The 23,138-nt window shown below is 38.9% G+C and overlaps 1 protein-coding gene across 1 annotated transcript in view; it reads left to right on the top strand.

Annotated features, from left to right (window-relative positions):
• Positions 1-23,138, top strand: part of LOC310927289 (A-type potassium channel modulatory protein DPP6-like) — a gene marked incomplete at both ends in the record, with an annotated part of 78,937 nt that overhangs the window by 36,832 nt on the left and 18,967 nt on the right. The window contains 6 exons of the mRNA XM_083889583.1: positions 10,360-10,474; positions 14,535-14,633; positions 21,052-21,146; positions 21,249-21,323; positions 21,413-21,465; positions 21,879-21,960. Coding sequence (XP_083745709.1) covers positions 10,360-10,474; positions 14,535-14,633; positions 21,052-21,146; positions 21,249-21,323; positions 21,413-21,465; positions 21,879-21,960 — 519 coding nt within the window. The remainder of the gene's footprint in view (positions 1-10,359; positions 10,475-14,534; positions 14,634-21,051; positions 21,147-21,248; positions 21,324-21,412; positions 21,466-21,878; positions 21,961-23,138) is intronic.

Below are 23,138 nucleotides of genomic sequence, written 5' to 3'. Positions count from 1 at the left end.
TGTCTCAATAACTCATGTTTCCCACTTTCCCTTCTTACATCTCCTCACCTCTCTGAAGCAGATGTGCAAATATTTGTTTACACCGATTGAGTTGGATTTCCTCCCCATCTGCTTTGTGGATTTTTTTTTCCAAACAATTAACTTCAGAAAGGGTCACAGAGGAAATCTATACACTTTCAATCACAACACCCTGCTAAGTCTCTGCTCGAGTTCCTCTTTAGCAAATTCGGAATAACAGATGGAGAGTTATGTGATGTGTGTGGTCAATAGTGTGAGTCCGTGTGTTCAGTTAAGAAAACAGCAATGTCGAATTTTGCTGGAGTTGCATAACAGTGGACGGGATTATGCTAACACACTATCGTAAACATAGCTCAGTGTGTTAGCATGTTAGCAGGCCCACGTTAGCAAGTATAGCCACACAGAGCTGTAAGACAGAGTAATTCTTTCAAAAATGACTATTTCCCTGTTTGACAAACATCCAATAAATGCTGTCACAGCTGGATTACAGGACACTGGTTTTCCTCTGAGCTGGTGTTGTGTCAGAATTAGAGCCTCTACGATAAAAACACCCAAAAAACAAGATGAATGTTATTTGTGTCATTGTATCGGTATGGAATAACTCCTTTGTGACATGAAGTTCATTTTCATGAAGACCCATCCCAATGCCAAAGGGAGCACCATCATAAAAACGAGGATTATAGGGGACTTTTATTATTAATCTTTATTGTTCACTTCTCACCATCACACTCTTTTCTATTTCTGCTGTAACTTAGTTATGGCTTCCACACTGTGTGGATGTTGTGTTTTGTTTCTAGTATGTTCTTATATTCATATCTTTACAATCTAAGCACCCTGTTACATTAAATTCAGAGCGAGAGGGGGGTAAATAATGTATCCATACTGGAAATATGACTAAGACCGTTGCTGCTATGCTATTTTTAAATGAAAGCCACTGCAATTTCAGGTAAATTTGTCAATATTGACAATTCTAAAGATGACTGGAAGAACGTCAGGCTGCGAACCATGGAAGAGAAAAGAAGCATCTCATCACATGTTAAATTATTTATTCCCAGGTGAAATCGAATAGCGGCATGAAAGGCAGTGGTCTAAATCATTTACTTTTATTTTGACTTGTTATAAAAGAACAACGCAATGCACTTGTCTTCTTCCTCTCACTTACTTCAGCAATACATGAAACTTGACATTAGCAGTGAAACCACCACCAATAAACACCTTGAACCCAATTCCAGTTGCCCGTTTTGGCTAATAAACCTATGATTTTATCAAAGATCAAGCCGTTACCTGATGAATGTGTGAGATATTTTGCACAGTTCATTGTAGACCACTGTTTTTCAGGGTAGATTTTCAACAAGAGCACTATGTCATATAAGCCACACTGAAGGTATAAGTGGGGTAACTTTCAGTGATTACTGTAAAGAAAATTTGAAAAAATACAGAAGAGCTTAACAATCAATTTGCCTCCTTAATTTCACCCGTTTAACCTGATTTTAATTTCCCTAAAGTAAAATCAAGTGTGGTTCAAACACAGCCGCTCAGCTGTATTTTAAGTTGTGGAAAATAAGACAAAACCTCTCAATTTCACTGGACTACACAGGGTCGGGAAGCTTAAATGGACTTAATTGAGCACGAGTCGGATACTAAAAACTCTGTGGTGCAGCTGCTTCACTCTGTCCCACTCAGTATTAATGTCTCTAAACTTTAGCACAGATTGATTTATGTCATCAGGGCTCAGTTGTACCAACATTATTCGGTTGAGTTTAGAACCCAAAACTACTAGAGTTTTTAAAATAAAGAATTCAACTCAACCTCCAAAATATGACATACTCTAGATCAGGGTTTCACACTACTGGTCCTTGGAACCCACTGCCATGCATTTTTTTAGATGTTTCCCAGCTCCATCACACATGAATCAATGAAATGAATGACTCGTTACTTTGCAGAGCTTGTTGACAAGCTGACCATTCAAGCTCATCCCAAGGACAAGGATTAAGGAAACCCTGCTCGAGATAATCAGATCTGAAAAGGTAATTGCAGATTAAGTCATTATCACATTAGAGCATAGTAGGAGCAATTCATGAGTGTGTGATTGTCCAAGTAATGAGAACATGGAATGACCTCTTGATTAGTTCACCGCAGAGTACCTTGGAGGCGAGTTAAAGCTTTCATTTAACTCTTTTTATTCTTATTTTATGTAGGAATTACTGATTATTTTCTCTCTTATTTACTTCTTTTTTGTGCAGCTTCTCCAGGTGAGAAGACATTGAGGGTACATTTTTAGAGAAAATAGATCCTACAGCTTCATTATTGTGTTCCAGCACTTTTCCCCAATGTCACATGGATTAAATTCCCTCTCCATATCAGAGTTCACCAGCAAAGAACTCAATCTCATCTAAAGAGCGTCATCGGTTTTTCTTGGCCTTCCTTCTGTTAAGTGCAGCCCACACTCCACATAATCTGAAGTGGACAGAAACAGGCTGGGTAGACACATGGCCTGTTATCTATAAACCTAAAGCTAGTTGGCATGAATTCTTAATCTCACTCATGAATGCCCATGATTTATTGATGCTCTTCCAGAGGAAAAAAAGTTTACCCCCATGTCCAAGTCTACTGCTTCACTCTGTAGTTTGACTGCTCTCTGACAGGGACTGCCTTTCAGCTGAGTGATATATCATATGTCAAGTGTCGGATGTCTTTCGACAGGTGACGTTTGCTTTTGTTTCCAATGTCTACAGTATGTCTCATTCCCTTCCTTCCCGAGTTTGTATCTTTGGACTCACAGGATGCATTTCCCACATGACAGGCAGCAGTAATATTAGTCCCCACCGTTCTGTGCACCAGCCAGGACCATTTTCACTACAACTTTAACTCAAATAGCTCTCTTGGTTCCCTTGGAAACCAGGTGCTCAGAGATCAGGAAAGATCCATTTCACACTTGAGCTGCGAGCAGAGAGACAAAGAGATGGTTAGACAAAAAAAAAAGTAAGAGTGAGGGAGGTTTAGAGAAGGAGAGAGGGGTGTTTGGGGGTCGTGGGTATAATGGAAGCTTGATCTTAAAACATGCTTCATTCTCATTCTCAAAATAGAGACAAAATGGTATCAAATGCAGTGTTGTTGCTTCCTCTCTGAGGATTTTCTATCCTTCAGTTGTCACAGCCAGAATACTCCGGGTTTTGTTTAGACGGTGGAAATGGCCGCAGTTATCATTTACTGATGCAGCCTTTATTGTTATCGGCCGTGAGATATGCACGCCTGCTCCTCACAGAGACTAACCAGAGGTCGATTCAAGCGAACGGTCAGCAGTATCTCGCAAATGTCTGAAAACATCGCTGGAGGTCAAGATTTCCTCTTGCACTTTTTTTAGAGCTGTTCAGAAAGGTCATCTCGAGAGTGCTCGGGTTTACAGCTGGTTTGTTAAACTCTTACACGGTCTGAACGTCAGGCAAATCAAAGCAGCAGCTTGTTTGTGCAGCGCGTCTCTTTAGGGTTTTTGACAGCAGAAAAGTGATGGTTTTTCGTACACTTCATGAGAGACGCCAGCCTGTGTTTGAATCTCTCGGTTTCATTTGCAGGTGAAATGTTGCACATTTCACACAAGAAAAACAGCAGTTAGAGAGAAAGCAGTCAGAGCTGAGCCACTTTAACGATGAATTGTAAGAGAGAATATTGCTTTTTAAAGGAAAAAAAGCAGATGATGCCACTTTTGTGTAGTTTAGTTAACTATACGTGAAAGAAAAGAAAGCCCTTGAAAAGAAACTGATAGTATTTTCAGTCTTGTGTGTTTGATTTTGGAATATTTCTCGAAACACAAACTTTACCAAAACTCCACGCTGCCGTCCCTTAAATTGGTTTTCAACCTCCCAAAGGTTTGGTCTTTTCTATCAACCACTAACAGGTGGACATGCAGCGTCTGATTTAGCAGCGAAAGGGAAATAATTTCTTATTGAACATGAACATTTTAACTCACCTGGCGATTCAGCGTTTTATTCTCAACCCTTTCTGAGCCGCAAATTACTGTACCATTCCAATCAGACCCTGTGCATGAAGCCAGTGTCACTAAATAAAAGTATTTTGTTGGCTTGCATTGTCCAAACCCTAACTCACACAGATTTGAACAAATACAAATAAATTCTAAGGCAAATCTCATCACTGCTACTGACAGTGTATTGTAAAAACTATTTCCACTCTCAACTCTATTTTATTTTTCCTCCACAACTGCTGACCTCCAGAAAATATCACAACAATTTTCATCCTACAGTTTTAACTGTAACACCATTTGGATTGATAGACAGACAGACCTATACAATATTCTCACAGTAAGCGTGAGTTCTTTTTAATCTCACTCATAAAAATATGAGCTTAAATTAAAAGGATTATCACCGCTCAAGCTTATCAGAGACACACAGAGAAATCAAGACATAACATTAAGATGTGCATGTAACACTAAAGATGAAATGTAGGCAAACGGTTCCATCCATTCATCTTCTACCGCTTTATCCTCCACATGAGGGTCGCAAGGCTCCAGGTGCCAATCCCAGCTGACATAGGGCAAAAGATCGCCAGTCCATCACAGGACCACATAGACACAAACAATCATTCACTCACACACAAACATCTACGGTGTTCAGTGAACCTTGGCATGTTTTTTGGACATGTGGGAGGAAACTGGAGTACGAGGAGAAAACCCACGCACACACAGAAAGCATGGAAACTCCACACAGAAAAGGCCCCGAACACAAACCAGCAACCTTTTTGCTGTGAGGCAACAGTGTGTAACTGTGTCATTTTCCAAAATAAAATAAAAAATAAATATGTTATATAATAACGGTGTAATGATGTTGTTGTTTGTCTTCGTGAACATAAGCGTTCAAGCTCTGCTATGGAATAGCTGACCTGACTGAGGGAGCATTTGTGTGTATACAGCAGTGGTGCAGGGGTGGGTTAATTGAGGAGTAGGCACTTTTTTGTGTTTTCAGTCATAGTCCAGCCGGCTTGCTCCTGTTTAAAGAAAGGATTCCTTTACCAGCACAACGTTGTTGCCTCCATCTGTGTTGACGTGAAACACATCACTGCAAGTGCTAAACAGTCCCGTGGCACTGATAAGCTTAATCAGCATAGTTTGAACTCATTTGACAATGGTTTGACTGCATTGACCTATTATTTTGTATTTAAAAGTTCACCAACACTTCAAGGCCCAATCAGAAATCTGTTGTGGCTTTGTTTTAACGTTGTCTGCTGCAGTAGCTTTTGTTATTTCAGCTGGTGCTTTAAATAGTCGTGGCAGGTGTTCTTGATGCCCATGTTGACCACAGGAAGTATGATTAGCATCGACCACAATGCACTGACTTGAGAAAGTCAGTGTTTGTTGGTTGTTGTTGTGCATCGACAGCGAAGGTCAATAGTCGTATCCTTTTCAGCTAAATGCTCTTCTATTGAGGGTTTTACAGAGTGGAAAGGCAAACATCTGACACAGTATTTGACCGTCTATTGATCTGAAATGTGAAAAAAGCTCCCTAACCTCTGTTTGAATAAGTGGGTGTCTGTTTGCAGAAATGCCAAGTGCCAAGGGAAGCTACCAGTCAAATCTGTCTCTATCCAGCATTTTCACTGAATAAGTGCTCAGAAAAAGCTGCTGCATTTCTCATTAGCAGAGAAATTATAAAAATTTATTTTCATTGCCTCTCTGGCTGAGAGATACTTCTCCCTTTATGTGGCACAAGTCCAGCTGTCACATTTATAGATCTGTACCTCGCCGGTACTGGCTGTGCTGAGCTGCAGGATGCAGGACTGGGATGTATTTAAATCACCTACCAACACCTCATAGTTTGCCATTTGCAGCGAGGATATACACAGAAAAACAAGCATGCAGATGCGGAAACGAGTGTGTTATCTCCATGCCTGTCTAAGCATCTGATTATTTTATTTTTCCCTCGGTCAGAGGTCTGAAGCGATTGCTGATAGCAACGGCGCCTTCAGCAGCACGCCTTTCCGATTAGAGTATGATAACACGAAGAGATTAATATCTTATGAATCCAGAACACAAGTCTGTGCACGTTATGGTGAAAATCCTTACCTGTGCAGCCATAAATCAGCTTATTGATGTGCCTGTTGTTTTTCTATGTGTACTCACTGCCTACAGTATCGATTAGCTTTGTTGTGAGACAAACTATGCCGAGACACTAAGTGCCCAGGTAACATAAATGCACACACACAGGTACATTTTAAAAATTTAAACGGAAAGTAACTCACGATGTAGCAATTAAGAGTCTTCAAGGATATAAAAGGCCTGCATCAGCCCAAGTGTGACGTCTGTTTCACTCTCACATGGACATGCACATGCAGATACACATACACACACACAACCTCATTAGCTTGTAGATGGTTCACTGAGCTGCTGCATACTGTGTAGACCAGGTCTAATTGGTTACAAGGATATCAACAGCTGGAGCGATACGGGTGGCTGGAGCTGCTCAGTTTCCTCACTGACTGTGACCAGAGAGATAAGTGTGTGTGTGTGTGTGTGTGTGTGTGTCTTTCTGTCTGTCTGAGAGGATTACTTGGGCAGAAATTACAGAATGACATCTGATATTATAATAAAAAATAATGTATGCATTATTGTGTATATTTATAAATCAAATATTCCCAAAGATGTTTTATGGTTAAAATAGTAGAACATCATATATTAAAAACATCATATAAAGAAACAAACAACAGTGTTTTTTAAAAGTGGTTCAGAATAGGTGAGTTTTTAAGAGTGGCTTGATAGTTCATTACAATCTCTGTTGGGTTTGGGGGAGGCAGTTCTGTCACTCCAGTGTCAGTGCTTCATTCTGAACTTCTCTCCTACCCTTGAAGATTTCACACCATGTGCAATGCAATTTCTCTTTCTGTTGGCTGTTACTGTGTTGCTGGATCATTCGTGTTGAAATCGTATCACTCATGTAAGTAATGCACGTAAAGACAACCAGTGGCTACTCGCCTCAAGATGCTAGAGCCAGCAACAACAAGTTTGAATGACAAATATTCATCCATCCATCTTCTACCACTATTTATCCTCCACACAAGGGTCAGGGGGAGTGTTGTGCCAATTTCATTTGACATAGGGCAATAGGAGGGGTCCATCATCAGTTCATTGTAGGGCCACATATAGAAACTAGCGATCATCCACTCTCACATTCGCACATTTGGTGTCCAATTCGCCTAATCCACAAATCGGCATGTCTTGTTCTGACCAGGTCACGAACCCAGGTCTTCATCCTCTGAACAAGGAGTTTAGATTGTTACCCTCAGGAAGGAGGATGTCTTTTACTAGGAAGGCCAGGTCAAATAGATACTTGAGATCATTCGTCCCGCTAGCTGTTAAATATTTGAACCAGCTGTAGCTGATGATTTGATGTGACTTGCAGGTAATAATTTTTATGATGTATCCTGGTATTTCTATTTTTTGTATCGTTATGTTTTAATATACGATGTATTTCTATCTATTTATTGCTACCTATGTGTTGCATCTGGTGTGTTTATTGTGCCAACTGCTGTTGTATACTAAATTGCCCCTTTGGGGATATTAAAGTAAATCAATCAATCAATCAAGGCAAGAGTTCTAACCACTACACCAACTGTGTGGCAAATATCTGACAGATATATTCTATGAAATTTAGACCAATATGCTTACTCAGTTTCTGACATAAACAGCCTCCGTCTTTACTTGGTCTCACTTGCTAGTGCAGCAATCACACATATTTTAGTGAAGCCAATGATGCAAGATTTATAACTACTTGCTTGCTTGTTTTTATGTATGTTGGCATCATGTGGTAAAAAAAAATGCACCATATCCAACTCATTTATAAGAACTACATTTCCAAAATCCACATATTGATTAAGCCACCAAAGCAAACAACAACAAAAAGGGTAACACTTTATAATAAGTACACACTATTAGCGTTAGTAAAGCATTAATACATATTGAATTCATCATTTATAATGCATGAATACTCATTAGTATGTAGTTTATAAACACAGTTCTAAATGTTTTATTCGTGCTGAAGTGTTGGCATGTACTGATTGACTGCTGGACACACAGAGAGGTGAGAGAACAGTCCCTTGTAAGCCAATCAAAGAGCTCATTTGTTGGAGGTGGATGCTGATTGGCTGCTTGAGCACAACAGCTATTTAGACACTATTCCTCAGCTGACGGGTTGAGTAAAACATTTAGAACTGTGTCTATAAACTACAAACTAATGAGTATTCATGCGTTATGAATGCTGAATTCAATATTTATTAATGCTAAAATAATGCTAATAGTGTGTACTTATTATAAAGTGTTACCAAAAAAAGTAATTGTAGTCCAAGTAGTACATACAATACATACAGCAAGTATACCATGCCTCTACAAAAACATACATGTGCATTGCAGGCACAAAATAGTCTGCACACTCATCTAGAAATGATGGTCTCTTCTGTCAACACACCTGCCAAATGTTAAAAGTTATAGATAACAAAATATGTTTTGCTATTGTCTAATGAAAAACCTTGTCATGCATTCTTGAAGAGGAGAGAAATCTTCAGATTTCTTACTGATAACTATTCATTATTTATTGGACCTAATTAATCTCACTGCAGACATTCCGGGAAAACAGAATTGTTGTATAAATTATAATTTTCAAGGTACTAATTATGTCACTCACACTTGCTGTCAATGAGGAAACTAAGTATTTGATGAAGCTGTTATTGTTCACTGGAGTTGTCGTGGTGAAATTGAAATAATGGATATATTTGAGACTTTTTGAAAGGTTTAGAAAATTACAGGTTATCGTCAAAAACAGCAAAAAGCATGGAGTAAAAAATGTGTATGGAGGGCTGAGATGAAAGTAATGGATACAATTACATTGTGTCAAATTTGATGTTGAACGTACCCAATATCCATCCATCCATGTCTACCGATTTACCCTCCACATATGGGTTGCAGGGCTACTGGTGCCAATCCCAGCTAACATACGGTAGTAGGCGGGGTAAACAATGGACAGGTCACCAGTCCATCACAGGGACACATATGGCGCGTTTCCGCCGGCTCAACTCAACTCTCTTTTGGCACAGCACGCTTATTTTGAATTTCCACTCGCGCTTCCATCTGCTCTGGCGAGGAGCTGAGGTGATACTATGTGTGACGTCGCCAGACTGCCGGTCACGGATTGGTCAGAGTGCGGTCACAGGAAGAGATGTCCGACACAAGAATCAAGCCAAACAATGCCAAACTGTTGATCAGTTAAAAAGACTTAACAGTCATAAAAACTTGGGTTAATCTCCAACAATTACCAGGGAAATGTCTACAATCTCAATATTTAACAGAGGAGTGTATTTAATGACAGCACTGCTGATCGTGAGCGACATCAAAAACCCCTGTCGCTGTATTTCAGTAGTCACTGTGTCAGACGGAGTCTGGTCATGGAGGAAGAACTGAACAAATGTTTTTTTTAATTAATTGACTCGACTGATTCAGTTACACTGAAAACAACTGCTTTACACATCACTAGTCACTCATTCGTGTTTAACAAAGGCACGGCAGTTTCAAGTAGCCGTCCAGTGATGACTCCGTCCACTTTGAGCCGGTAATATTTTGTAGTGGAAAAACAACCTGAACTGTGCAGAGGTGAGCTGGGACCATAGGTAGAAAAGGGGCTATATAGAAAACAAACAGTCCACTCTCACACCTATACTCAATGTTAGAGAGGTCAGAGAAATCACACAATAAATCTAAGAGCATTTGGTTAACAAAAGAAAAAACATGCCTGCTGCCTCCTACACTGCTTTGTTGTCCTGTGTTTTTGTGACATATGTTTCAAGAATAGTCAACTTGGATACCTCTATCTAGGTTGAATATTTTATTATGTTATGTTGTATACCTTTTATGTTGCTGTACCTTTAAATCTGGTAAAGTGATACATTGGTTGTTTTCAAATGTGCTCTACAAATAAAGTTGACTTGACTCAAATAGGACCATCTACCATCTGCTGTTCAGCTCAGTATTCTCCCTCTTGCATCTGCATGGAAGCCACAGCTCCTCTCCAGTTATCAAACAAAGCTTTGGGGACTTTTCCCACATACGAACAGCAGGAGTTAACAGGAGGATGGAGTGTTTCTACACATAAGTGGCTGAGTCGACAGCATCTGTCTGACAGAGAGTGAACTGTCCTCCAGCCTCCAACTGTGACAGAACAAAATTCATCCATCTTATCTATAATGGGATGAAATCCACCGACACTGCATATACAGGATTTTATCACGCAGAGCTGTAATGATGATATTTTTGTGTTAGGTGTGATGCATGTCGTGTGTGTTTCTCAGGACCTTGTGGGCAGTGCCCCGCCTCAGAGGAACTGGAAGGGAATAGCCATTGCCCTGCTGGTCATCCTCATCATCTGTTCCCTGATCGTCACCTCCGTCATCCTGCTGACACCACGTAAGTTCAGAAAAAAACACATACACACACACACACACTCATTAACAGCTATGCTAGAAATGAGCCATTGTGTTCATTATCCATAAACACAAAATTTCCCTCAACATGTCCCAAGTGTTTAAATGGCCACATGTACGGTGGCCGACTGGGGCAAATGCACCGCAAAGGCCCAAAACACATGCAGAAGGAGAAACGAGTTGCATATTCAAAAACGCTGCAGATTCAAAAGCACATGAAAACAAATGCAAAGTGAGAAACGCACTGTGGAAATCCAAAACACATGCATCGACAGAAACATGCTGCAAAAAACAAAACGATGCAAAACTGAAAACACACACAAATGCCAAAACACCCGCAGTAGAGAAAACACCAGCAAGAGAAATAATAACAAAGACAAAGTAAATACTTCCCTTTGGCATAAATCCCTTCCAATCATTACATGACTATTTGAGTATTTTTTTATCTCTAATTCCATACAGAAAATCAGCAATTGCACATCATGTGACGGGTGTTCCCGTCCTTTCTTCAGATATACCTACAGCAAGTGAAATAAACGTATTAAATAAAGCATCAGTGGACCAGCAGCTCATGTTTGTCCCTGTGAATTAAAATCACTACTTCCTCTTTGGACAAATGGTGTCTAATGGCAACATAAAGTGGCAAATCTATTGTTAAGATGTCGTAAACTTCAGCAGGCAATGATTGGAGGTTACACTCTAGCCACTTTCGTTAAGTGACTGTGTCTCAGGCTCCTCCCTGTAGGGATGCACCGATCCACCTTTTTTCACTTCCGATCCGATCCCGATATCTGACTTTAGATAGCTGCTGATACTCCAATACTATTCCGATATGGATGCTCTGTTTGCTTTAATATTATATTATCATATAATATTTTGTCATCATTTTGATTATATGGCTTTAATAAACTCCTTTATACAGGCAAGTATGATATGTACGACTTTTACAACGTTTACAGCGACTTTACAGACACACACACACACACACACACACACACACACACACACACACACACACACACACACACACACACACACACACACACACACACACACACACACACACACACACACACACACACACACACACACACACACACACACACACACACACACACACACACACACACACACACACACACAAACAGTGATCGCATAGCAGCGCACACACACAGTGAGCGCATAGCAGCGCACACACAAACGGAGTCACAGACACACATAAATGGAGTCACAGACGAGCTGTGAATGTTCAATCTCCAAACACAACGCGATGCCGGCATTTAAAATAAATAAATACCGTCTCCGTGTTAATCATTGATTTCACCTGACATTTTGGCTGGTGATATTTTTTTTCGCCAGCCAAATTAACGTGACAACGGCCAAAAACCGGCACATATACCGGCGAACGTGAACCCTGGCTTGAAGGAGTGTGGTTTTCACTGTTTTTATGCCGCTGTCAGAACTGTTCTCCTCAGCGAGCAGGCGTTTTACGTCGGCTGCAGGTTGCAGAGCTAAACTTCCTGGTTAACTCCTGGTCAATCATGCTCGCCTGCTAGCTGGCTGTAAACTGTGGAATGGATTTCCTGAACGGAGTCGTGCATCATTACTCCGCGTCTCATCGAGACACTCCTCGGTTCAGGAAACCCATTCCAATTTTTACAGCCAGCTAGCAGAGATGTCAGGGAATCACTTGTGGAGACATTTCAGCAGACACACACACAGACGGATCGGAAATTTCCGATACAACTATAGAGATTTCCGATCCGTCAATTAAGTCTGTATCGGAACCCGATACCGATACTGGATCGGATCGGCCCCATCCCTACCTCCCTGACAACAGCAGCTTTTTAAATGCTTGAACTATCATTTGAACATTGCAGTAAAATAATAACATAATTATAATAATAATCCAGCTCTTATATCAGAATGTATAGTCTTTTTTGACTGTTTATTGAAAGTTAAAGACATTGAAATACATTGAGCCAGTGCCAGAGTTTGAAACGACTCATCATCATCATGGCAACAGTAATTTATTCTTTTACATATACTTGTCAACAACCATTCACTGTACCTTGTTTACCCATGACCGAATGAGTAAAAACCAAACTAATTCAGATCGTAAACTGACTCAGTACATGTTGTACATAGCCTTGGTGGTGACACATTTAACCTCAGATCAAAGTGAGAGACTACATACCTCTGCCAAGGACACATAGCCCTTGAAATTTCAAATTCACTGCGTGCATCTTTTTAGATATTCAGCATTATTGTGTATACTGTGTTAATGAGTATAGGAAGCTACTTGTTTCAGTGGGGCCCAGTTTGACAGGTGACATGGTTTCTCCATGGCAATTTTTTATATGAAATGACAGTCTGGTTAGTACAATAGAGATGTTCTGTCATGTCTCACTGTGCATCTCTGGTCAAAACATTTCATGTGAAGCATTATGATCTGAGTCACATTAGACATATGATCAGATGTCCTACTTGAGTTTGTGCAGCATTGTAGGCATGATTATGATTACGCTATGTAACATGCAGAGGTGGAAGTAATGAATTACATTTACTCGTTTAGACCAGTACTTTTACTTGTACTTAGTAAAAATAAATCAAAAATTGTGGTACTTTTACTTGAATAGAATATTTCAGGACTCTTTCCACCTCTGGTAAGATATAAACAGGAATATAAATATTCTATTAGCAACTCTGTGTCAAAGTGATGTCTTATTCAGAAAAAGACAGGACAATATTTAATTAGTCCCAGAAGAGGAAAATGTATTTGAATAAGTTTAACTGTCAGATTATAGATGTATTCACTTGTCTTTGTGCTGCACCTTTTTTCTTGTGTCAAGTCTTTGCTTTGTTGTTTGATGTTCTGCTTATATTTGCCTTTTTGTGAGTCTTTGCATTCAAAAACCTCTGATATTTGGAGTTCTGCTTTTGTCTTAAGTCATTATTTTTAATGTCCTCACCTCATCTGGTTATCAGATGTGTTTTATGATGATGCACAAAGCGTTTGTCATGGTGGAGCAGCAGCAACAGTGCAGCAGACAGATTTCTTAAGTCAGAAAACACTTCATAATGTCTGACATGGTATTTACTCACTCAGATTTCTCCACTCAGTCAGTGTGAAGCCTGCTGAACCGTCTGTCTGCTCACTGTGTCACACAGTACGGTTGAGCTGTCAGACATTGTGAAAACTAGACTTTCCTGAGCACCACTGTGGCAAACACAGTTAGTGTGGTAGATCACATTGACTTAGTCATTTGTGTTCGCCTCGTGACTGCAGTTCAGTTGGCAGATTAAGATATCGTTCTTGGTTTTAAGTATGGAAGGAGTTGCTTGACTGCTACTGAAAAATAAAGGAGGCAGTTGTGACTTAATGCTCTTTCAGCAATAGATCAATAGTGCTGGTCCCTCTAATGATTGGGCCTGCTCTAAAATCTTTGAACCTATAGTGGGGAAAAGGTGTTATCTCCAGCAATTCTAAATACGTGTGTCGTTGTACTTAAGAGAAACAGCGACAGTGTCTGTGGTATGAGGCTGGATCCCCCTGAGCAAAGCAATTTACTGCTAGAAAAAAAAAGTTAAAAAAAAAATTATTGCTTCAGAGAAATGCAATGAAGAAATTAAAACCTGACATGCGTTTGAAGCATTGCCAAAAGTCAAAGTCAATATAAGAGAAATATTCTGGATTGTCAAATACATTTTCAGTCTTTGGCTTTTATGCACCATATATCTAATAACACAAGGATGAAGTTGAACATACATATATATATATATATATATATATATACACACACAACCTATTCTAAATATTAGGCATACAGATATACTGCTAAAATAGCCAGAAACATGATATTATGCACCCATATGCTCTTTCCACAATTTATATTGTGATTTTGTGTTGTGATATGCTGTCATTTTAAAAAGATGAGTCCCTAAATAAAATGTTTAGGAAACACTGTTGTACTGTATGTGAGTGTATGGAAACATGCTTATTTAACGCATGTACGTGTCTCTTTTGGTGTTGCACTGGACAGGTGAAGACGACAGCCTTGCCCTTAAAAAGAAAGTGACTATCGAGGATGTTTTCGGTCCCGACCTTCACATCCATGACCCCAAAGCAAAATGGCTCAGTGGTGAGTGACCACTTTGAGACTTTGTCTCTTGTGTCAAAACATGTGAGGATTGATTGTTTCCGTGAAAAAAGAATCCTAATTATTTTGTGAAAGGAAGTAAATACAACCCATTAAAGAACGTTTGCAAATAAACAATCGTGGCATATCACAGACAACGGTTTAATTGTAAAGAACTTTAAATTTGGCAACTCTTTAATTGACTTGAAGTGTATATATGGTGATAAATTCTGTAAACCTTGTGGTAAACCTCATGAGCTCCACCAAGCAAATTACTGAGGATCTGAAGTGAAGCTAATTGATGGCTACAAAGAAAAAGGTGCTATAAATAGAGTTGCTTCCAGGTTGAAATTTTCCACTGTATGAAATGAGGTGAAAAAAGATGGAGACCAAGGAACCTTTCAGACGAAACTCTCATGTCCGCTGGGCAGATGAAATAGATGGAAAAAAAAACCTTTGTTACTGCAGAGAGGAGCGGTATCAAGTTTTGGCTGATGCAGACAAGGTGATCTACTGTTCAGCTGTCCAAGGTTTACATGGAACCAAACTGCAAATGTAGTGAAGAAGCAACTGAGCTGTGTAAATCTGGTTGAGTCAGTCAGTCAGCATGTAATTTTGGAACTGCTCCACGAGCAATAGACGGGTGATTTTGTCACTATGATATCAAAATGTGAGCATTTTCTTGGTTTTTCCACACATAACAGTGGTGCCGAGCTCATAAAAATGCAGTGATTCAGTTGCAAAACAATAATCATCACAAAATAATTTACTTAGGATTGCTGACAGAGAGCGTGCACAAAAATTGCATGTGAAAGTCGTTTTGTGTTATTATTTTAAATCACATCACGATCACAGCAAGCTAATGATGGTGTTGGATGTATGAACTGTGAACACAAAGATGTTAGAGATGCAACTCTGTTCTCATAGAAAACAATTGCAAAAAAACGAAAACCAAAAAATGATTATCTTTCTTGATGATGCACATGTAAATATGCATAAATACATTCTATGTGCTCGGATGAAACATGTCTACAGTAGTTTCATGCTTTATTAATCAATACTACCAATTCAGCATGTTGTGCACAAGTGCTTGGTAAGATGGTGTGAGCTGAATAGATAGACAAAGATAAATAGATAAACGGATGGATGGCCTCTGTAACCTTGACTCGTCTCCAGCAGGAAGCTCAAATGTTAGAGCAGGTCACTCAGTGCCCTCTGCTGTTCCACTGCAAAAGTACTAACTTAATTAGTGTTGGCAAAGAGAGTTGAAAAAAAATGAGGATTTATTGTGATAACAGTTCATAATAAGAATGTATTATATAGATTGAGCTAAAAGAAAGTATAAGAGATCTTATTGTGCAATTTGATTTGTACAATATATGTTCTGGTATAGTTTTAAACACAGGCAAATGTAATGCATTATCATATATTTGCATAAACACAAGAACAAGTAAGAAAAGGAGTAGGCAGAAGATTTATATGTTCCTACCCCATTCCTATTACACACAGCTCAATTTATAGACAACTTCCATCAACAAATACCATCATATTTACAGTATTTTATACAATGTTATTAACACAAGTATACATCTGGCTTTAAACACAACCATTTCATCAACGTTCTTCTTAAGCTGCTGTTCTTCATTCTTATATTTATTTAAAACTAACATTTTTTATATACTTTTAATCTGATTTTTACTCTGCTTTAATTAATCTGTTGAGCTCTGTTGATCTCAGGGCTTGCATTTTTAAGAAGAGTTATTTTATGTAATGACATGCAATCAACCCCAACAAACCCAGGCACTTTTTTGTGCATGACATAAATAAAAGCTCAAGTCAGATCACATACAATGTGATCAGGTGCAGATAATTTAATCTTTATACACCTAGACCTGTTAACCTTGAGAACACAGAGTATTTTGGCTGCTGTTTTCATTACCATGTTTAAACATACAGTATATACAGAGGGTATAAGAATGCACAATATAGAGTTTCGTATATCCTTTTTTCCAGCACAACCTAGGCAATCTGATGAAAAAAATCGATAAAAAAACTATATGTAACGGATCTAACACTGTCTATTGTGCATGAGCTGTGGTGAATATCATGTATAGAGCTAAATTAATAGTCAACTATTTTGACAATTGATTGATCGGTTTGAAGCTTTTTTCATTATTAAAACAAGATTTCTGATTGTTTAAGCTTGTTAAATGTGAATATTTTCTTTGTTTCTTTGCTCCACATAAAGAAATCATTCATCAAACTGAATTGACAAACACCGATCCAGCATTTTTTAACATTTTATGAAACAAACGATTAATCGAGAAAACAATTGACGGATTAATGGATTACGAAAAATAATCATTAGTTGCAGCTCTAATCATCAGGCCAAATCAGAAGATTTAGTTTCACTCATGATATGGATATGTATGACATGGACAACAATTACAGGAAGAGTAACAGAAATATTCCTTATTGGCTGGAAGCCACTCTGCAATTGCAACAAATAAAATAGTCCAGCTATGACTGAATGTATATGTCTCAATATTATTATTATTATTATTATTATTATGAATAATAATAATAAAGGTATCAACTTAGAAATTATCAATAAACAAAATAAACAAATGTACAATATGAAACAAGTAATACTGTTCAAAGTGCAAATAAAATAGAACAAAATGGGACCAAAGTAACAAACAAAGGAAAGTGCAACAAAGTCAAAAATTAAGTCAACCGTCCTGATAATTTAGTGTCCACGGTTCGTCCGTAATCAGTGTGTATTAGACCTAGTAATATATAGTTGTGTAATTGTTCATCTACCAGGGACGTGTGATTTTGTTTCTTATCTGTATGATGTTTTAGATGTGCTTTCTCCAGATGGTTGGTGAAGCTGCTTCCGAAGTCACACGCTTGTAAACGTGTAAGCCGGTGCTCTGCTCCCGGGCTCTGGCTCCCCATCAGAATCAATTCATACACAAAAAAAACCTGCATAGAGCAGCAGTTTTTCTCTTTAGATCTATTATTTATCTCTATCAACATTTATTTCAATCAACTGTACAGTATTTATTTGGGCTGAATGATTTTGAATAAATATTTAATTGTGATTATTATGACAGGAAATGCAATTGTAATATGATTTGCGACATCATTTTTACATTATTCTCATTTTCATTCAAAAAACATATTTTAAATGATTAAAGTATAATATGTGTGCAGGTCTGTGAGAAATAATTCATAATAATTCATCTAAAATTATATTTTGACAAACATTTTGGCTTGAACAAATATTGCGCCTCCTGCGATTTGAAAATTGCAGTAAGCTGTACTGGGATTTTGATTAAATTTGGATTAATTGTTCATCCCAAGCATTTATCCTCTCTTTTCTTAAATCTTAAATCAATGAACTTGAACCATTCACATTGACAACATATCATATACAGCAATAAAATTATTTTTAACAGCCCATACACAAAATGGTGTGTATATGAAATATTTTTAAATGTTCTTAACCTTTACCAACACATAGTGCACACAAATTATGAATTAAATAACATATAAATCATGTTTGAAAATTATTAATTGAATTACTGTCTCTCGATAACTGAAATGCACACAACTGCATGCGTTTTAGCACACAAAACCAACTTGTTTAGCTTTGTAGCATTAGCTAGCACAATAGCACAGGTATGCTGATGTATCAGTAACACGATGTATAGCAATAGCCCAATTGCTAATACATAGCACTAGTTTGATTAATACGGACAATTATCCATACAGAAATACAAAACCAGTCACATTCTTAAATTCAATACACTCTTGTATACCTCCGGTTGGTTTTAAACATTTTCTCAGAGGCATAACGGCACATACTAATGATATATTCATGAAATGAGTGAGTAATTAGCTGGTCGGCAGCCGCTAGCATGCTATGCTAAGCGCTAATCAGTACTACTCACCGGAGTTTTCTCTTGATAAAACTGCGATGTCCGGCAACACAAAAATCTTCTCACGGGGGCGGATACCTTTCAGAACCAATGACTCAGAACAAAATAACGTTTTATCCACTCTACATCTAATTATTAACATGAATTGCTCTCTCTCTCGGCTGTAGCATGTCTGTGCTCATCGGTGTCAGTGCAGGAAAAAAAATGCAGAGCCGGAAAAAAAAACTAAGGAATTATGACCGTGAGTAGCGCGCCCTGCTGGCGAAAATCAAGAACTGCAACAAATACGCTGTGTGTGGAACTAAAGGGCGTTACAAATATAAACACACCTGAGCAAAAAGTACTCAAAATGTTTAAAATCGTATTGAATTCGTGAAATTTGGTAATACGTCCCAGATCAAAGTTTACATGGCTCATTTTTATGAAGGAAAAGAAAAGAAAAACAGTCTCATTTTGTGACTTCTGCACAAGTATTGCTAATTTATGTCACTACTAAAAATTTGATATAAAATTAAATTAATCATAGCCTTGACCCTCAATAACACACACAAGGAGATTATTATTTTTTGTAATGCCTGAATATGTGTGACATATAAACACCCCCCCCCCCCCCCCCCAGGATGTCTCTATAAGGAGTTGTGTATTATTCCTATGGCAATTTACCAAAGGTGCACCATTGAATGCAGCTGTACCTGAAACACCTACACACACATATGTATATATAGAAACTCCCGTACCACCACACATTATGACCGTTCTGCAGACTCACTCAAAATGTGCTTATTGATCTACAGTTGATGAAGTTCCTGTGTTTCTGTACCTTTGATGAAAATGTCCGTAGCACCTGACAAATCCCTGGCGATCAATGGCGTGGTGTGTGTGTGTGTGTGTGTGTGTGTGTGTGTGTGTGTGTGTGTGTGTGTGTGTGTGTGTGTGTGTGTCATTGTCTTGTGTCAGTTAACTTAATACAATCAGTTCCCATTTGGTGCTAATGACCTTGTGATGAGATGCCCAATGGAACACCTTCACAGTTCAGTAGCGCTCATCAATATTTTGTGGGCTTTATTCCCAGCAGTGTGTAATTGATCCCTGTTGCTCTTTGATCACTGTTTGCCTCTGTAGTCGTTGGCTCAGTTAGTTACAGAAACAGGTCCAAAGAGAAAGGAGTGGACCTGCAGACTCACCTTTTAATTACGAAATGGAAGCAGTGATAACAGTATGTGTTGTTCAACAATGAAAACAAATTAAGCAGCTTCGAACTGAGTCGGCTGAATTGATCATCTCTCCCCTTTGTTATCTCAGCTCAGATCTACGTATTCAGTGTATTTGGCTTGAATTCACTTTCTATCCTGGACCTCAGTGGTCGGGCTAACATATATCTTCACCTGAGTCATTTGCCATCCCATTCTTTCAGACCCAATTTTCTGTTCCCGAAGGTTTAGTTTAAAACCTCCCCGAGACAGGCTTTGAATTAGAGGTTGAGAAAAATGCACCTTCATTTTCAAACACAGGATTTTAGTGCTGAGAGAAAGCAATTCAGGTTTAAACACAAAAACGATGAGATGGTTTAGATAAGGTGGCAAGAAACACAATCTGCGTTACCTGCAGACTGACTCCAACTGCAGACGGTCAAAGTATCTGGCTGGAACATCTCACAGATTTATACTCGGATATTTAGCACCGGGAGTTGGTGAAGGGCAAATATAAGCAGGTATTCAGAGAGAATGTCACTGCTGCAGTCCACACGGTTGGTGTAGTGGTTAGCACTCTTGCCTTTGCAGCAAGAAGACCCGGGTTTGAGCCCCGGTTGGAACAAGGGCCTTTCTGTATTGAGGTTGCATGGGTTTTCTCCAGGTTCTCTGGTTTCCCATCACAGTCCAAAAACATGAGGATTAAGTAAATTAGACATTCTAAATTGACTGGGAATGCTTTTTTTTTGTCTCTATATGGCCCTGTCCATGGGGTGTACCCCGCCTGTCAGCCCTCATAAAGCAGGAGAAAAATAAGGCTGCAATTGAATTCTTGTTATTGATGTGATATCTTGCAAATAAAAAAAGAACCCATTCATGGTGAAAACAATTCATATCTTTACGTTCTCATTCTTGGAATGCAATGCACAGTAGGTCATGTTTTGATGATGACATTTAAAATTTGCAAATCAAATCACAATTTCAATATCTGGCAGAAAATGTGTACTTCATTATGTTCCCCAAATCCTTCAGTCCTACTAAGAACTCCAAATCCACACACAGTGATAAGGCCGTGTTGTGTTTATAGCTTGACTCCATTTCCCCCAGAATGAGCTTGAGCAAGCAGAATAGCATCCTGGCTTATTAAAAATGCTGATGGAGGTCAAGGAGGATGAAAAAGGCCATATAAAGACGATATAAAATGTGATCTGTGAGTAGCTGGTGCAGCTTCTTCTTCCCCACTCTCTTATGGTTATTTTTTTTATTATTATTTGCCATTCACAGATTATGAGCTTCTGTATCGCGCAAGGGACGGGGATGTTGTCAATTTTAACGTGGACATGGACGAGAGAACAGTTATCGTGCCGAACCAGTTGTTTGTGAGTATCATCTTACTTCCAAAGCAGTGAATAAGGATGCTGCTGTTTATGTTAAGCGTGTGTTACTACTATGAATGTGTGTGTGTTTTCTCTCACATTCAGGAGCTATCCAGAGCCGCCAAGTACCAAGTATCTCCAGACATGAAACATGTGTTGTTTGCTTTTGAAGTGAAACCGGTGAGAAAGCTCAGTGTGTGACCTCACAGCATAGAACTTTCAAAGACTTTGTCATACTCAATAAAACTGTGACTCTTTTGTTTCCTCAGCTCTACCAACACTCCTATGAGGCCAAGTACATTATTTACAGCCTTGTGACACCGTAAGAATCACCTCCTATGTCTTCTGTTATTGTCCCTCTATCAGATCTCTAGATGGACATTACGTCCTCAGCCTGACCTCATGGAGACAGTCCACTGATGTCAGCCACTCTTACCTGCTCTCAGGGCCACTCTGTCGGAGAGTTTTTAAGCTCAATTGCTGCATCACATTGAGCCTGGCCTGTTTTTCCGCCATTCATCCACCTATGTCTGCTTATTTCCTCACCCTTCTGTATTTGCAGCGAGCCAAGCAAAGTCAGGTTGTGCTAAAAAAGTTTGCGTATGATTGATGAAGCCTAAAGTGAGGGAGTAAGCTCTTACTTTGCATTCGTATTGCGTTACGCGGCACACATTGTGCATGCAGCGTGCGCACAGACAACTTGTGAATTCATTCCGGAATGTGTCATCTCTACAGGGAAAAGTGGCCTCTGAATCCCCCTGAGGTGCATGAAGCTGCCCTGCAGTTTGCTGGATGGGGACCTCGTGGCCAGCAGCTGGTAAGAAGGGCCACACCCTTGACAGTACACATTAAACACGGGCACAGCATCTAATACTGGGGTATCTCTCAGAAGCAGCTTGTCATGGCAGATGAGACTCACATGTGATTTATGGCTTTGTCACAGTGGAACAGACAGGAGGTTTCTAAATAATGTCACGGCTGCTTTAAAGTACCTGAAGGGAGCTTTCTTTGCTTTGACCTTGACCAAAATAGTTTTTAATTTCACAACAACACATGAGCTTGTGAGAGTCACAGTGGCAGATGGCGTCTTAGAGGCAGAACCCCTGGTCTGGACAGTCTGTGGTGTCCACAAGGCAGCGTGTGTGTGTTTGTACTTGTTACCTCTTTAGGAGCTTTTCTGGTATAAATACTGACCTCGTCAGGACCTGTTGTCCTCATGGAGACTTAAACATGTTCAATATGGCAGAACCTCATTACTGATGAACTGGTTAAGTTTAGGGCTAAGAAGAAGAATTGTGGTTAGGTTATGGTTAGTGTTAGGGATGAACTGCTTATGGTTAAGGTTAATTATAATGTTTTGTTTAGACCAAATGTGTCAAACTGGCAGCCCAAGCGATTACATGCATCCCACCACCACTTAATATCCTGTTTTAATGAAAACGTGTCCTGCGACCTCAATATACAATACAATATAATACTAAATATGTTTATTAGCAATATTTTTTATTTTTTTTTATTTTTATCATAGTATGAGAGTAATTATCACAAAAAAATATTCATTCATTAATTTCTCTTTTTTTGATATCATAAATGTTATTATAAATAATAATAATAATAATAAATGTTATAACATCACATTTTTCCACATCAAAACACAAGCAAGTTTACTTTGAAATTCTGTGAAATATTATGATGAACATCTTTATGCTATCGATATTATGATGAAATATTATGTTGTAATTTGAAGCTCATATTGCAAACCCGCGACTGAGCTGTTATTTTTTCACACTTTTTTGCTCTAGACCGACCCCCTCTTGACAAGAATAGACACTCATTGACCCCCCCGGTTTAGACAGAGAGATAGAGATAGAGAGAGTGTCTTTGCTGCTGCAAACAAAACAGCTGCAACAAAAAAGCTGGCAAACTGTTTCACTCTTAGAACACAGAGCATTCTGGCTGCTTTTTTCCATGACTATGTTATTGACATACAGTATA

This window comes from Microchirus variegatus, assembly GCF_963457635.1.
Source record: "Microchirus variegatus genome assembly, chromosome: 5".
Lineage (NCBI taxonomy): Eukaryota > Metazoa > Chordata > Actinopteri > Pleuronectiformes > Soleidae > Microchirus > Microchirus variegatus.
The sequence above is the reverse complement of the archived record's forward strand: the minus strand, read 5'-3'. Positions and strand labels throughout refer to the sequence as shown.